Source organism: Daucus carota, chromosome 3, assembly GCF_001625215.2.
Source record: "Daucus carota subsp. sativus chromosome 3, DH1 v3.0, whole genome shotgun sequence".
In the NCBI taxonomy this organism is placed as follows: Eukaryota; Viridiplantae; Streptophyta; class Magnoliopsida; order Apiales; family Apiaceae; genus Daucus; species Daucus carota.
In genome coordinates this window covers 43,149,971-43,165,869 of record NC_030383.2, presented here as the reverse complement: position 1 = coordinate 43,165,869, position 15,899 = coordinate 43,149,971, and the positions used below count along the sequence as shown (strand labels likewise).

Genomic DNA, 15,899 nt, shown 5'->3' with positions numbered 1-15,899 from the left:
GCTGCCTCGACATTTATCTCAAATTTACCATGTTTCCGAATCTTAGCCTCCATTTGTTTCACATAAAATAACTCAATTTTGAAAAACATATCAAAAATTTCTGAACACGGTAATTAAAAATTTCCAAAAGTTAAAGTACAGATAGTTAAATTTAAGTAGAAATTAGTATCTCCTATCTATCTTCAGTCTGCAGTGCGAACTTTCGGGTATGTTTCCTTTCCTTTTGAGTTACGTCTCCATCAGTACAGAGCAGAACAGCTAGGAGCTTCTTCTTATCTTCAACATTTACAAATAAAAAAAATCTGTTAATACAGGTAATGACTAGCCAGACACAAGTTCGGAATCTATAAATTCAAAAGAAATGAACTTTTTGTCTACTTATTTCATTTCAGATACACTCCGGATGTACGTCTTCAATCCAATTTTCAAACAAAGTGTAGCTAGTTTTTGGACAGAGAACTCAAGTTCTGAACTTGCATGTTTCTACAGAATGTAAATGGGTATCAACGTCCGACAACACAAAGCTGTTCATGTTCAGTCCAAATTCGTTCCGGGATTCTGATTTTATTCAACTCTAAATTCGAACACATAAACAGGGTATCTATATGTAAAATACACTGTATTCTTGTAATTCTTATTTCTCAAGCCACTTAAAATTTAAGGTGTGGGTTTAATTAGCTAAACATGAAGAAAAAAGGTGTGGGTTTAGTAACTTAACACTTCTTTACGCAAAGTGTATATTCTAATCTTTTTGACCCTCTCATCCTTTCCTTCCATTTTCACTATCAACAGTCTGCATACAATCCTTCTTTTTATTAATTTAATTTTTTCCATTATTCCATTTTTATCATCTTTAACTAGAACTCAAACTCTCGCTCAATTTTTATTCAAACTTATTTTTATCCAAATCTTATCATGCAAAATTTACATCCACTCAACAATCCTTCCTTCAACCTTCTATTATTTCCGTTTAATTTCAGTCATTTCATTCCATTCCATTCATTGCAATCAAACACTATGTAAGATTGTGTTTACTGAGATATGGGAGAATAAAATGAAAAATTATACAAAAATTTTAAGAAGATAAAAGAAAATATGAAATGATAGTGACAAGATATCAATAGTTTTAAATTTTTTGTGATAAAAATTGTAAGGGAACATTATGTAGAAATCGAATAAACATTTTACCAAAACATGTGGGTTAAATTTTTAGTTAAAATAATAGGAATAAAAGAATGAAAATTATAAATATTTTCTCTGACCAACATATATTAGAATATTTTTATGAAAAGGATATTATATTAAAATATAAAATTTATTTCATTCTTCCTTCATTCCATCTAAGTGAACACGAACCAGGAATTTCAGAATTTTACGAGTGTCATGAGGGTCTTTGTCTCTTTTTTACGAGTATGTGTTGAATACGTATATCTCTCTCATTTGAACGAATATAACTCATTAATCTTGCACAGGTGCTTACTCTTTCATCTTGAAACAACATAGTAACTCGTTAATTTCCGGGTATATGTCAAATTCAGTTGATTTCATTTATATTATTATAAAAAAAATTATCGATGGTCCGGTTTTTCATTTCACGTCAGGGCTTAAAGATACGGAACGGTCCTGCTTCACACTTATGTGGTCTGCCATGTTCAGCACATTTCTAATCTAACAAAGTACCTTCACCAAATATATGATTTCCTCGAAGACTTGACATCATCCCACAAAAAATCTACAAAAATCTCTGGTACTTTTGCCCATTGATCAACTGCCTGATTTTAACCAGTGATATTGTGTTTAACAGAAGTTCCATTATATATATTTTACAGGCATGATCTTTGACCAGATATATACGGACCGCTAAAAAAGATGTCATATAAACTTTGTTACTTACATTTTTACATGTGGTATCTACTAATCTTAGCTCATTGGTCTGTCCTATTATTTGCATATTCATAAGTGAGATTTGACTAATTATATAATTATTATATTAAAATATATACATAATATTTATATATAACAATTGAAGTGCATGTCAATTTTCTTTTTTATATTTTATTTGGGGACTGCTCATTAGTTTGAAAGTTGGGAAAAGTAAATTACATAGTAAAACACTGAAAAAAGAACATAACGACCGTTTGGATAAACTTATAATAAGTGCTTATTGCTTGTAAAAAAGCGAATTAGAAGTTAAGAAGAAGTTAAGACTTGTAAGTAATTAATTAAAGTGTTTGGGAAAGAAGTAGGATGCATGAAAACAAAGATAACATTCACAACTACTTTTAAGTACTTTTTAACTTATTATACAAATGATACGAATAAGTGTATTTAATTTATAAATTCAGAGGTCGGACTTTTAAATTCGGCCAAACACCTCCCTAATTTCCAATGACCACTTAATATCACACTACTACAATTCTATTCATGACCTAATTTCTCTATTAATCAACAACTAAAGCAATGATCACGTTAATTCCACCAAACCCACCATCGTCATCCCACTTTGTCCCTTTTGCTTCTTCCTTGTACATTTGTACTCGTCGGTAACTGTTTGCTTTGTGATTCCATGCAAGCAAATTATAGCAAAGTATAAAAGTATGCTATACTTCTTACTGCTTTTGTATTATACAATGAAAAACTAAATTAATATCATCCTGCCTGTGTGGATAAAAATTGTGCAAGAATAGAGAAATAATATATAATTTGTATCATAGAAAAGAAAGTATAAATACAACTGCTAAACTATACATGGAAGTGCTTTTATTTTAGCGTTGATAATCACACATTCCTCTATATACTTCACTCGGTTCCCACACGGTTCCTACACGTCTAGGAGATCTGCAGTTTTTCTTTGCAGCAAGAAATTGTTTTATTAGTTTATCTCATGCCAGAAGAGCATATGCTCACGTATCTTCTTGATTAGTTTACAGCTCGCAAGAAACCAAAGCCACCGAAATTGGAAGAATAAAAGCAATCCTAGTGTAATATTAGATTTTAAATTAAACGTAGGATATAGATATTATTCGAATATTTGTTGAAATGACGAACAAACATACTTTAAATAATTCAGTTTGTTGTCTCTCGTTTTCTGCGAATCTGTGCCTTATTCATTTACACAAACAAAAAAAATTCGCCCAAAAAAAGGAGAATAGTACGTATGCTCAATGCTGCGAAAGCAACCTCCGTATGTTCTGCAAATTGTAATGATTCGTGTATAAGTTCAGCTCCAAATAATATTCAGTAGACATGGACGAATCTCCGAAAAGAATGTTCTTATATATAAGTAATTAAAACATTAAGAATTTTGCTCTCAAAAAACATATTAAGAATTTTTGTTATTAAAATTAGTTAGGAACATAATATGTAGTTGAGAATCACAGAAAATGATCAAACGCACGGCCATGACTTCATCTTTGTTAGAATGAGATAGGTATGTATAACAAATTAACAAACATGCAATCAGGCATACTTCGTACGCTACAATGTAACCGAAGAGTAAACTTTGTAAACATATAGGCTCGTCTAAAATGCCATACCTAAATATGCCTTAAAAGAATCTATATATCTATATTGATGCTGTAGATCGACAATATCTTTTGAAACACTTTGTCAATTAGTTTAACAGTGCACAAGATTTGATTATGTAGAAACAGTGGTGGTACTCATTTTATACTCAGCTCACCACATTAGGTAACGATTACGACCTCGTTTGTCTTGTTATCAAAATCAAACTAAATATAGAACAATAGGAACAAAGTACTTGAAAGAGATAAATATATGCAATGCAATAAAGAAAAAGACGCAAATTAAAAGCAAATGAAATGTACGGATGATAAGCACTCCACTGTGTGTAGTCCTCATCGTGCACCAAATGACATGGGGATAGAGACTTTCAACTTTCTAGAGACAAAAGATGGTGGGTTATTAGTGGTATTCATATCTCAAATGTTCATGATGGCGTCAACTTTTTACACATTCACATTATATGCTTATTAGTATATTTTATGATCAAGTTTAGGATCTGTGTAAAATTACGATTCGAAATTACTATGCTGCGAAAAATGTTGATGTAAAAAGTATTGGATCCTGAGGTTCGATATTTATTTTTTGATATTTGTGATATATTCACGTGGTTATTGAATCCAAAATATCTGTAATATACTCTATTGTTTATAGTTATTGTAGATATGTATTAGTATTGTTCGGTAGTTCTGATATTTAAGGATAGTTTTATAGTTTCCTGATATAAGTTGTTAGTTTGCCTAGTTTATTACATAGTCTGGTAAGGTAATGAGTAGGCTCCAAGTTAGAGAGCTAATATATATTGTAAAATCTCCGCAAAGCCAAAGACACATGCTATTGATATTAAGTTCTTTCATGGTATCAGAGCCAGGTTATTGATATACATTCACAACCCTAATTTTATCATTAGCTTCCTTGTCGCGTCTACATCGTAGCAGCCTCATCTTGGCGTACTTGTAATCAGCGCAGGATATCAGTACTTTTTTTTTCTTCCTTCTTCTTCACCCGAAAATCGTAAACTTGTTTGTTTCCATGACTTCCAAGGTACAATTAATTTATGATGCCACTTCTATCTATTATTTACACCCGTCAGAAGGTCCTAGTTGTTCTCTATCCAAGTATCTATTAAAAGGAAACAATTACGATGTATGAGAGAAAGCTATTATTAATGCATTGGAAGGTAAAAATAAATATGGTTTGATCAATGGTGATTTTGCTAAACCTGCTGATGAAAAAGGTTCTGAGTTTGTGGCATGGAAGGCAAATAATTCTACATTAATTTGTTCCTGGATTTTTAATTCTGTTGATGAATCTATCCAGCCTAGTGTCGTGTCAAATAAAATTGCTCAACATTTGTGGAATGATCTAAAGGAACGCTATTGCGTTTCAAATGGTCCTCGGTTGAATCAGTTGAAATCTGCGTACCACTCACTTCGTCAAAAAGACTTGTCTGTGGTGTCTTATTACAACAAATTCGTGGCTTTGTGGGATGAATTATATGGAAAAGAAGATTTAACTTGTGGATGCACGTGTGCGGCTGCTTCTAAGCTGCGTGTTCGTGTGGAGCATGACAAGACCCATGATTTCGTCTTAGGCCTTGATGACGAGCAATACAAGGGCCTACGTACTCAGATACTTAGCATATCCATTTCCTACTTTGAACAAAGCTTTTTCACTTGCAACTCAAGAAGAATGACATAGGAATATAATTCGGGATCGTGATGAGAAATCTGAAATTGTGAGTTTTGCTGTTCAATGTAATGTTCAATCTACACCCATTCAATCCACACCTGTCACAGCCACTAATTCAACCCCTGCTAGTTCTCGATCCTTCCGGTCCACGTGCACTCACTATGGTAGATCTGGCCACGAGTATGAGCGTTGTTATTAGCGTATTGGTTTCCCTCCAAACTTGCGTAATAATCGCGGTGGTCGAGGCAGAGGTGGTCGCAGCAGAGGGGGACCAGTAACTGCAAATGTTGCCCAGCAATCAGCTAACAATACTACAGATAGTGTGCGTACTTTCAACACCTCAGCAGGCTCTCCGAATTTTACCAATGACCAAATGCAATGGCTCCTAAATCTTCTTGAGACTGCCTCTTCATCCGATAAATTGTTTGGTAAGAAAATTGAGTGCAAGTGCCTTATAGATAGTGGTGCCTCACATCATATGACCGGAACTTTGGAATGTCTTTATAATATTTATGATATACCTCAAAGTCCTGTTAGTATTCCAGATGGTGTTCAAACTGCTGCAATTTCTCAAGGAAGTGTGAATCTTGGAAATGGATTAATACTTCAAAATGTTTTATATGTCCCTAATCTTAAATGCAATTTGATTTCAGTTGGTCAGCTTATTCTCGATTCACATTGTCTTGTGACTTTTACTGAACAATTGTGTATTGTACAGGACCACATGTCGAAGACGGTGATTGGACTCAGTGAACTAAGGAACGGGGTGTATGTTTTTCGAGTGATGGACCAGCCTATCGCAGCTTATGCTACTACACTGGAATCTGTTTTGCTTTTACATCGTCGCCTTGGTCATCCGCCAAGTCAGCACTTATCTTATGTTAGCTCTACTAGTAGAAGTAGCAAAATAAAGAAGGAATTAGACTCTTGTGATGTGTGTTTTCGTGCAAAATAAACTCGTACCATATTTCCTTTAAGTGAGAATAAAGCTGAAGCCTTGTTTGATTTAATTCATTGTGATTTATGGGGGCCTTATACAAAATCGTCCGGTTTTCATTATTTTTTAACTATTGTTGATGATCACTCTCGTGCTGTTTGGATTTATTTAATTAAAGAGAAAAGTGAAGTGACGGGTTGTTTACGTCATTTTTGTGCTATGGTGAAAACTCAATATGATAAAATTGTAAAAAAAATACGGTCCGACAACGGCACAGAATTTACAACATCACTTTTGAAGCGATTTTTTCAACAGATGGGAATCTTGTTCCAATCTTCATGTGTAGGCACCCCACAACAAAACGGAAGAATTGAACGAAAGCATAGAAATATTTTGGAGGTGGCTCGTGCTTTAATGTTCCAGGCTTCTCTTCCTATTCAGTTTTGGAGTGATTGTGTCCAAGCTGCTGTACATCTAATTAACAGGACTCCTACCACGCTACTTGAAGGAAAATCACCGTATGAAATTTTATTTCATTCAGCTCCCAATATGGATTTATTAAAGGTATTTGGATGTTTATGTTATGCTCATAACAAGCCGCGACAAAAGGATAAATTTGCTCCTCGTAGTAGAAAGTGTGTATTTATGGGCTACCCATTCGGGAAGAAAGGTTGGCGAGTATTTGATTTAGAAAAGAAAGAATTTTTCATATCTAGAGACGTAAGATTTGTTGAGGATGTATTCCCGTTTTCCACGAATTCACCTGTTACGCCACCGGTTTCAAGTGTAACGGAGTTTGCAGACTTGAATTTTGGAGTACCTATTACGTCTTCACACTCCCCTGCTCCTCCACTATCACCTGCATCAACCACTTCCGAAGAAAGGAGGAGTGTGTCAACTCCTCATCAGACTCCCACACCTATTGTCTATACTCGACGACCCCGCACAACACTACCAGGATCATCCAGTGAGCCTGTTGTGCGTCAATTTCAGGATGAGACATCGTTGGCTGGGGCTCCTCCTTCTGTAGATAGACAATTAAGAGAAAATGAAGCATCTACAACTCTTGTAGATGATACCCCACCGGCACGTCAACGACGTCCTCCGTCTTGGCATGCCGATTACATATGTTCTTCTACTCGTCATATACACCCCATCTCCTCTACAACTGAGCAATCATCCTCCTCAGGTACACAATTTCCAATAGCTAATTATGTTTCGTATGCTAATTTTAATACCAATCATAGAAACTTTGTTGATGCGTTAAATGTTAACAAAGGACCCAAGTCATACAAGGAAGCCTCAAAGCATGAACGATGGCGAAAAGCTATGAGAGATGAAATTGATGCTCTTGAAAAAAATAAAACTTTGGAGATAACAGATTTGCCTCCAGGAAAGAAGGCAATTGGTTGTCAAGGGGTGTTCAAAACTAAACTCAAGCATGACGGGTCTTTTGAACGTGATAAAGCACGTTTAGTTGTTCTTGAAAATCACCAAAAAGAGGGTGAAGATTTTACGGATACTTCTGCTCTAGTAGCAAAGTTGGTTACTGTCCATACATTTCTAGCTGTTGCAGTAGCTAGAAAATGGGAAGTGCATCAATTGGATGTGAATAACGCCTTTTTACATGGCGATTTGAACGAGGAAGTATATATGCGCCTACCTCCTGGTTTTTCTTCTTCAGTTCCTGGTAAAGTGTGCCGTCTACGAAAGTCCCTTTATGGCTTACGCCAGTCTCCTCGTAATTGGTTCGCTAAACTCACATCCTCTCTTCGTAAGTATGGCTTCCAACAGTCACATGCTGATTATACCCCTTTTACTTATAAAATTGGAGATGATGTGTTGTCCGTGTTGGTGTATGTTGATGATATTTTGGTTGCAGGAAACAATTCAACTCTATGCTCTTCTTTTAAACGATACTTAGATGATTGTTTTCGGCTGAAAGATCTTGGTCCGTTAAAATATTTTTTTAGGTATCGAGTGTTTTAGATCGGCTGAGGGAATGTATTTAAATCAACGCCAATATGCGTTAGATATTTTGGCGGAGGCAGGTCTTCTTGGTTGTAAACCAGTTGAGACACTATTGCCGCAAAATCATCAGCTTGCTCTTTCTACTAGTCCCTTATACGATGATCCAGCTCAATATAGGCGCCTCGTCGGACGTTTGGTTTATCTTACTATCACAAGGCCTGATTAGTCATATGCTGTTCATGTTTTGTCCAAGTTCACGCAATCTCCAAAACAGGATCATTTTGAGGCTGCCATTCGAGTTTTAAGATATTTGAAGGGACATCCGGGCCAAGGCTTGATGTTGCGTGCTGATTGTGATTTACAATTATATGCTTATTGTGATTCCGATTGGGCTACTTGTCCCATTTCTCGTAGGTCAGTTAGTGGACATTTTATTAAGTTTGGGAACTCCCCAATATCTTGGAAGGCAAAGAAACAGTCCATCATGTCTCGTTCATCAGCAGAGGCCGAATATCGAGCCCTGGCTTATGCATGTGCAGAGGTAAAATGGTTAAAGGTGTTACTTGCTTCTCTTGGTGTTTATCATCATCAACCGGTTCGTTTATTTTGTGATAGCCAGGCAGCCATTCATATTGCTTCCAATCCGGTGTTTCATGAGCGTTCCAAACATATAGACATTGATTGTCATTTTGTAAGGGAATTGTTACTTTCTGGTGTAATTTCACTTGCGCACATTAGCACTAAGTTCCAGCTGGCTGATTTGTTTACTAAAGCTCTTGGTATTCCAGCCTTTTCATTCTTACTATCCAAGTTGGGTGTTCGGGACCTCTATTCTCCAACTTGAGGGGGAGTATTGTAGATATGTATTAGTATTGTTTGGTAGTTCTGATATTTAGATATAGTTTTATAGTTTCCTGATATAAGTTGTTAGTTTGCCTAATTTATTACATAGTCTGGTAAGGTAATGATAGGCTCCAAGTTAGAAAGCTAATATATATTGTAAAATCTCCGCAAAGCCAACACATGCTATTGATATTAAGTTCTTTCAATAGTAAAATATGAAAAGGATTTATTTAAAGAAAAAGAGAGAGCTACTTTCTTTGAAAATAGTTTTAGATTATAAATTATTTGTCAAAAGTATTAATGATATATAATTTTTAACTGTTTAAGCAAAAATCCGTTGCTAACACTAAATAGGTTTTATCCAAACTTTTTTGTATGTGACTAAAGTAAATGAAACAAAATATTAGGAGGACGCTCATTGGTTTAATTTTATTTAGTCCCACAGACTGCGGAACTAGTGTGCTATGCACTTTTGCGTATTGCATACTTGTGCACTAAGTAGCTATGGGACTAATTATTAACTAAAAGTCCACCCTTTATCTTTAATCTCTTTTCATAGCGTTAATGGAGTTGTTCGGCTATTGTTATCTTTCTGTTTCTTTTCTGAAAGATTATAAAATGCAGCCACTAGCTAATGGGAGTGTTTAATGGGCATGGTTCGAGGCAATACTCTTCCTATGCAAATTTAGATATGATTAGAGCAGAAAATACTCTTCCAATTGACCAAAACATTTATGATTTACCCAGTTTATTGTTATTCAGAAAGAAACTTAATTAGAATATCCAAAATTCTTCCCAAATTTATTTCAAATGATGATTTGTCATCTTAATATAAATATTTTTCTCATAAATATAAAGAAAAAATTCTCTGTATGTATGTGGGATAATAGGACTAACTAAAATTTACCATCTGTCACTTGAGAACGAAAATATATTACTGAGGGGCCGGTTTGGCTGAGTTTAAAAGAAGTTACTTATTGCTTAAGGTAAAGAAGTGGATTAGAAGTGAGAAGTTAGTTTGTACTTATAAGTTATCATAAGTGTTTGGATAACGTGACTTATAAGTTTTTATGTGTTTGGATAACTTAACTTATAAGTTTGTATAGTTTCGTATTTTTGTAATATAATTATTTGATATTTACGAAATAAATTGAGAAAAATTGATGAAAATATTAATAATGGTGTTTAAAAATTTATATAAATATTAATAATAAAACTTAGTATATTTGAGTATTTCATAAAATTAATATAAATATTAATATATAAAATTAGTATATTTGAGTATTCGATCACCTCTCATATTTGGATTGGATGGAGATAACATTAAGTAGACAACAGCAACAAAAAATAAACAAAAGCGGTAGGAAGCAAAGGGTAGGAGGCAGCAGTTGAAATAAGTTTAAGCTGAGTCCTGAAAAAAGTCGGGATCTGTAACTTTTTTCCCGGATTTTTTTTTTTTTTTTTATCTTTTTTAAGTACTTTGAATCATTTACCAAACGGTTGACAAAAAAGAGAAAGTCGGCTTATGGGCTTTTAAGCCCAGAAATTACATTCCCAAACACACACCGAGTATAACTCTTATAAAAGAGCTGATTTTAAAACATGCGGTAATAAGTACTCATCAACAAAAACATAATATCAAATACTCCCTCCATTCCAAAATAATAGTCGCTTTGACTTTTTGCACGTATTTTGAGGTGCATAAAAAACATATTTCTAAATATTATTTTTCAAATTTTTTTTTTGAATAAAAATAGGGATGTTAAACTTTTATTCAGAAAAAGAAAAATTCAAAAATAATGTATAGAAGTATGTTTTTTTTACACCTCAAACTACGTGCACAAAATTAAAGCGACTATTATTTTGGAATGGAGGGAGTATATAATAGTCAATTCTAGTGCGATGCAATGCATAACTATCATCCAATAAAACGAAATTAAGTATTGCATATAATCAAATAGTACTCTATAATCTCCAATTAATTCTTAAATAAGCTCTTAACATCAAAAATAAGAAGTATGAGAAAAAAATAGAGATTCAATAGACTCATAGTGACTCTTAAAATTAGGAGGCTATTTTCTCTTTTCTATTTTAAGATAGCGAGAATATAAGTGTTACATGTTTTTTTATAATACAATGTCCATTCTCACTCATTTGAATTTGGATTTTTATAATAATGGAGTTAAAATACGAATAAAATATGATGTTAAGAATAAATTTAAAAAATATTGTCGGGTTCACACTTTTAATAATATACTAAGTGACTAGGAGTTTAATATTTCATATTATATTTACGAGAAAATTAGAAGACTAACGGAAATGCACTGAAATATATAGCATGGGGCCTGGGGGTAGTAATATTGCTAACCGAATTCATACCTTGTGATAGCATTATTTATTGATCAGCAATATGGGCTTGATAATAATTTTACCCCATATTAACGACTACACAAATATCAGATATCTGGAATGGGCCAATTGAAGCAGTTACGTACAGAAACATCATGATCCTATACTAGGAGGCCCAACTATTGCAGATACTTCAATAAATAGATAGCATCTGACCTAACTGATCAAAGTTTATTCTTTACAAAAACATTCCATGAACGTTATAAACAATTTAACTTATACTCTTTTTTTTTTGTCATACAATTTAACTTATACTTAAGTACTACATATGACGGGAAAAATATTGGTCCCTTCTAACTTATATTATTTTTCAGAATTAAATTATTTATTTCTGAAAAGAATATATATAAATATTAGTTGTTCTGAAAATAAGTAATTAATATCAAACATCTATTAAATACTCCCTCCATCCCAAATTACATGGCCTCGTTGATTTTGGGCACACAGTTTAAGGTTCATTGACCGCATAACTACATGACTTTTTTTTAAAATTTTATTTTTGCAAATAAATATTTAAATATGAAATTTTTATTTACAAAAGAAAAAATAAAAAAATAAATTTCAGAAGTAGACGGTCAATGCACCTAAACTTAGGTGCCCAAAGTCAACGGGGCCATCTAATTTGGGATGAAGGTAGTAGTACTTAATATTATGTGGAATTTCAGGGGATTAGCTTAAACAAGTAGCCAGTAATAACGTTTTGGCGTCTACAATTGTTAGGGCTACGCACAGAACATTCCTTAATGAACTAGTTGAGAAGCCGCGCGTTGCGGCGGTCTATAAAAATTATATTAATGATCTAATATTAATATTTGTACAATAAAATAATTTTATGGCTGTCTATAAAAAGTATATTAATGTTTTAAAGTTAATATTTGTAAGATAAAATAAATTTATATTATAAAAATCTTGATTTAATACCAATACTAATATATAAAATTGAAAAATTGGATTATAATTCATGGTGAAAAATGAAAATAAATTTATACACGTAATTAACAATTTAAAGCATGACGAATTTTAATTTTATTTGTTTTTTTTTTGAAAAGTAATCATGTTCTTACATTGTCACCTTCTTCCAATTTTTTTGGATTGATTGTGCACAAAAACATCTAACTTAAATATAACTACCCTCTTAAAAGTTGCTTAAACAGAGAAAACAGATAATGCGTGAATAATATTTTCATGTATACAAAGTAAATAATATAAAAATTAACAACAACAAACATCTCCGATGAACAAAACAAATATTATAAAAGAATAACCGACAAACATACATCACTAATAATTAATTTATTGACATCAACCATCAATATCATATCAAGACTATATTCTTTTCACGTGTTTGGATTTGTCGACTCCAATGTAAACTACATTTGCTTGCAACAACTTTTACTGTATAAACAGCCTTCACTTATCGTTGCAGAAGAACGACACCTCCAAGTTAGAAATCGAGCAAGAGAAATGTATTTCTAATTTTTGATATTTTTCATCCAAGAATTTCAGAAAATTAGAAAAATAGAACGGAGCTGAGAGGCGCCACCTACAAGTCCCCCGCTTCTCCTTTAAAAATCGAGTACTAAGAGAACTATCAGGTAGGTTTGTGGTATTGAGAGAGGAGGTTGTGTTTAGATGATCCAAAACCCTACGATCTATACGGTATTTATAGGTGCAGAGAGACTTGTTTGCTACTCTTTCCCATAATTAAATAATCTGAACAAAATCAGATTAAAATTTTCAAGCTACTATATTCCATAAATAATCTGTCTTTCCCATAATTAAATAATCTGAAACAAAATCAAATCAGATCAAAACTTTAAAGTTATTATATTCTATAAATAATCTGAAGCAAAATCAGATTCTGAAACTTGCTTCTAATATACCCGAAACTAAAAAAGGTAGTTCTAATTTTTGATATTTTACATCCAAAAATTCCAGAAATTTAGAAAAACAGAACGGAGTTCAATGGGACAACTAAATCATGATGACCAAATCACTGTGGGGGTAACCCCTGGCCTGTTCCTATGATGAAGAAACAGTGAGACCCGTAAGGTACGAGGATAAGCCTTGAGCTTTTAATGATCTTTGGTGAATACATGGAGTGGTACACGCATGGAATTCAGTTGAGTAAACGCGGGTTACTCTATAAGATAAAGATCACCTATGTAGGAGAGAAGTGGGGCCGCTTCAAAGGAGAATTGCGAGGCACAATTCTTTAGAAACTCCCGCAGAACCAGGACGATGTTCCATGGCCAAAATGGACATACTCATGAGAGCTGAACGAGTCAGAAAGGGTGTGGTATTGAGAGAGGAGGTTGTGTTTAGATGATCCAAAACCCTACGATCTATACGATATTTATAGGTGCAGAGAGACTTGCTTGCTACTCTTTCCCATAATTAAATAATCTGAACAAAATCAGATTAAAATTTTCAAGCTATTATATTCCATAAATAATCTGTCTTTCCCATAATTAAATAATCTGAAACAAAATCAAATCAGATTAAAACTTTCAAGCTATTATATTCTATAAATAATCTGAAGCAAAATCAGATTCTGAAACTTGCTTCTAATATACCCGAAACTAAAAAAGGTAGTTCTAATTTTTGATATTTTACATCCAAAAATTCCAGAAATTTAGAAAAATAGAACGGAGCGATGTGAGAGGCGCCACCTACACGCACCTCGCTTCTCCTTTATATAAGTATATTGATTACATCCAAAAATTCCAGAAATTTAGAAAAATAGAACGGAGCGATGTGAGAGGCGCCACCTACACGCACCTCGCTTCTCCTTTATATAAGTATATTGACAAGTATACACAATCAATTATTCCGAATAACATTTGTTGTAATATAGTTTGCTGAAAGAGTCTTTGAGATGGTGAGCACCACATCTAAAGAAGATGGGTACTGGGTGGTGGAACATTAGAATGGATCTAGCTCAACACAAAGAAGTAAAGACACAACAGTATTACACTAAAAAGCTGTGAACAAAAAGTCATGGATTAATTCTGCTACAAACATCTCCCACCATAACCAGCGTTTCTTGATAATGCTCGTCTAAGGTCTTCATCACTGATGAATCTACGATGCTCCTCTGCCTGAAATCCATCAATTCATTTAGCACATTTCCATATCTAAACGAACTAGTAAGAGTACTGAAGTTTGATTAGTTATCCATACCTCGGAACAAGAAGCTTCCAAGGTAAAATCGTTAAAACAACTAACAACACATTGCTGAATGTCAAGGCCTAACGATTCCATCGTATTCAGTGTGGATAAAACCATTCCTGGCTTCCCTGCACAGGAGATGTTGATCTCTGTACTTTTCTCCTTCCTTCTAACATCAAACTGCTTACAACAACATTTTCAGATACTTCTTCAGTAAATGCATACAATATTTATAACATTGTACATACTAAATCTATTACCTCCAAAATGTATAGTAATTTTGAAGAAGCAGATAGGCATACGTACCCTGGATGTATTCTTCGCAGTGGCTTCACCAATCTTATTTACCTCCTCCAGGTTCCCCAATGAATTTTTCTGATCGCTGTTGGCTTGCGTGTCTTGCATTTTTAACTTGTTGATCTTCTCAAGGAGCTCTTTCATATAATCCAAGGTGTCTCCAAGTATAGATGTTCTGTCCATCTGCATAGTAGTCAACATAATTAACTCATAATACTTTTAAATCCATTAGAGTACCATCTCCATAAAGGCTAGTTTAACTGAGGTACATACGTGAAATGAAACATGCATGAAAGAGAGAAATAATATGGGAATCTTACCTTGCTAATTCTAGGAACAACTGATCTGAGCATTGAAAGCCGGTCATTGAGTCTCTTCCTTCGCCGTCTTTCTGCCATTAGATTCTTCGACGGCTGTCCTTCCAGCTTCTTGACTTTGCTCCTAGCTCTGTTATCGTCTTCAAATGATCCAATGCTAAATACCGGAATTTCTGAAGGAGCTGAGAGTTCCCTAACATTCCTAGATGAGCTGCAACTGTATGTCTCTTTAAAATCATAAACACTAATATCATTTCTACTGTTATAGTGATCATGAACATTGACTTCATGACCACGTGTTGGTTCTAATTCATCCAGTACTTGAAATGGAGGTGTATAAGAACTGAAATATGGTTGAATTTCACTCGAAGGACATGACACAAAGCTGGTGGCTTGTGGCTCTACCCGTGGAGTGAGCATCATGAGTTGTGAGTATGAAATACTCGATTCTAAGATGTCATTATAATTCAAGAGCGAGTCATGGCTCCACTGACCAGTACTAGGGAAGTACTGGTGATCATCACTGAGGGCAAATTTAGTTTCATGGAATCTCCTGGGAGCCATCACCAACTCTTCTAATAAATCATGTGGGGTTTGTTCCATTTTCTTCTATTCTACGACAAAACTGAATTAAGCTGAGAGGGAGAAGTTTGGCTGGAGGACGAGTGGTTGATCATCAATCCTAAACACATATAAATACAAAGATATTTATCAGTGCACTTGGTTATCCTTTTTGGTTG

At 34.0% G+C, this 15,899-nt stretch overlaps 1 protein-coding gene across 1 annotated transcript; it reads right to left on the bottom strand.

The window, feature by feature from the left end:
- Positions 1–13,955: 13,955 nt before the first annotated feature.
- On the bottom strand, positions 13,956–15,853 carry LOC108212509 (transcription factor bHLH93). Its single transcript, XM_017384231.2, has 4 exons — positions 15,163–15,853; positions 14,852–15,025; positions 14,558–14,725; positions 13,956–14,475 (listed from the first exon to the last, which is right to left on the bottom strand). The coding sequence occupies exons 1-4, from the start codon at positions 15,760–15,762 to the stop codon at positions 14,389–14,391; spliced, it is 1,029 nt and encodes a 342-aa protein (XP_017239720.1). The 5' UTR covers positions 15,763–15,853; the 3' UTR covers positions 13,956–14,388.
- Between the last annotated feature and the right edge of the window lie 46 nt (positions 15,854–15,899).

Excerpts from the sequence above, each read along its gene's own strand:
- LOC108212509 (XM_017384231.2), bottom strand. The coding sequence starts at position 15,762 with ATGGAACAAACCCCACATGATTTATTAGAAGAGTTGGTGATGGCTCCC. Across the intron at positions 15,026-15,162 it reads TTGTTCCTAGAATTAGCAAG|ATGGACAGAACATCTATACT; the intron begins GTAAGATTCCCA and ends ACTACTATGCAG. Across the intron at positions 14,476-14,557 it reads TGGAAGCTTCTTGTTCCGAG|GCAGAGGAGCATCGTAGATT; the intron begins GTATGGATAACT and ends GATGGATTTCAG.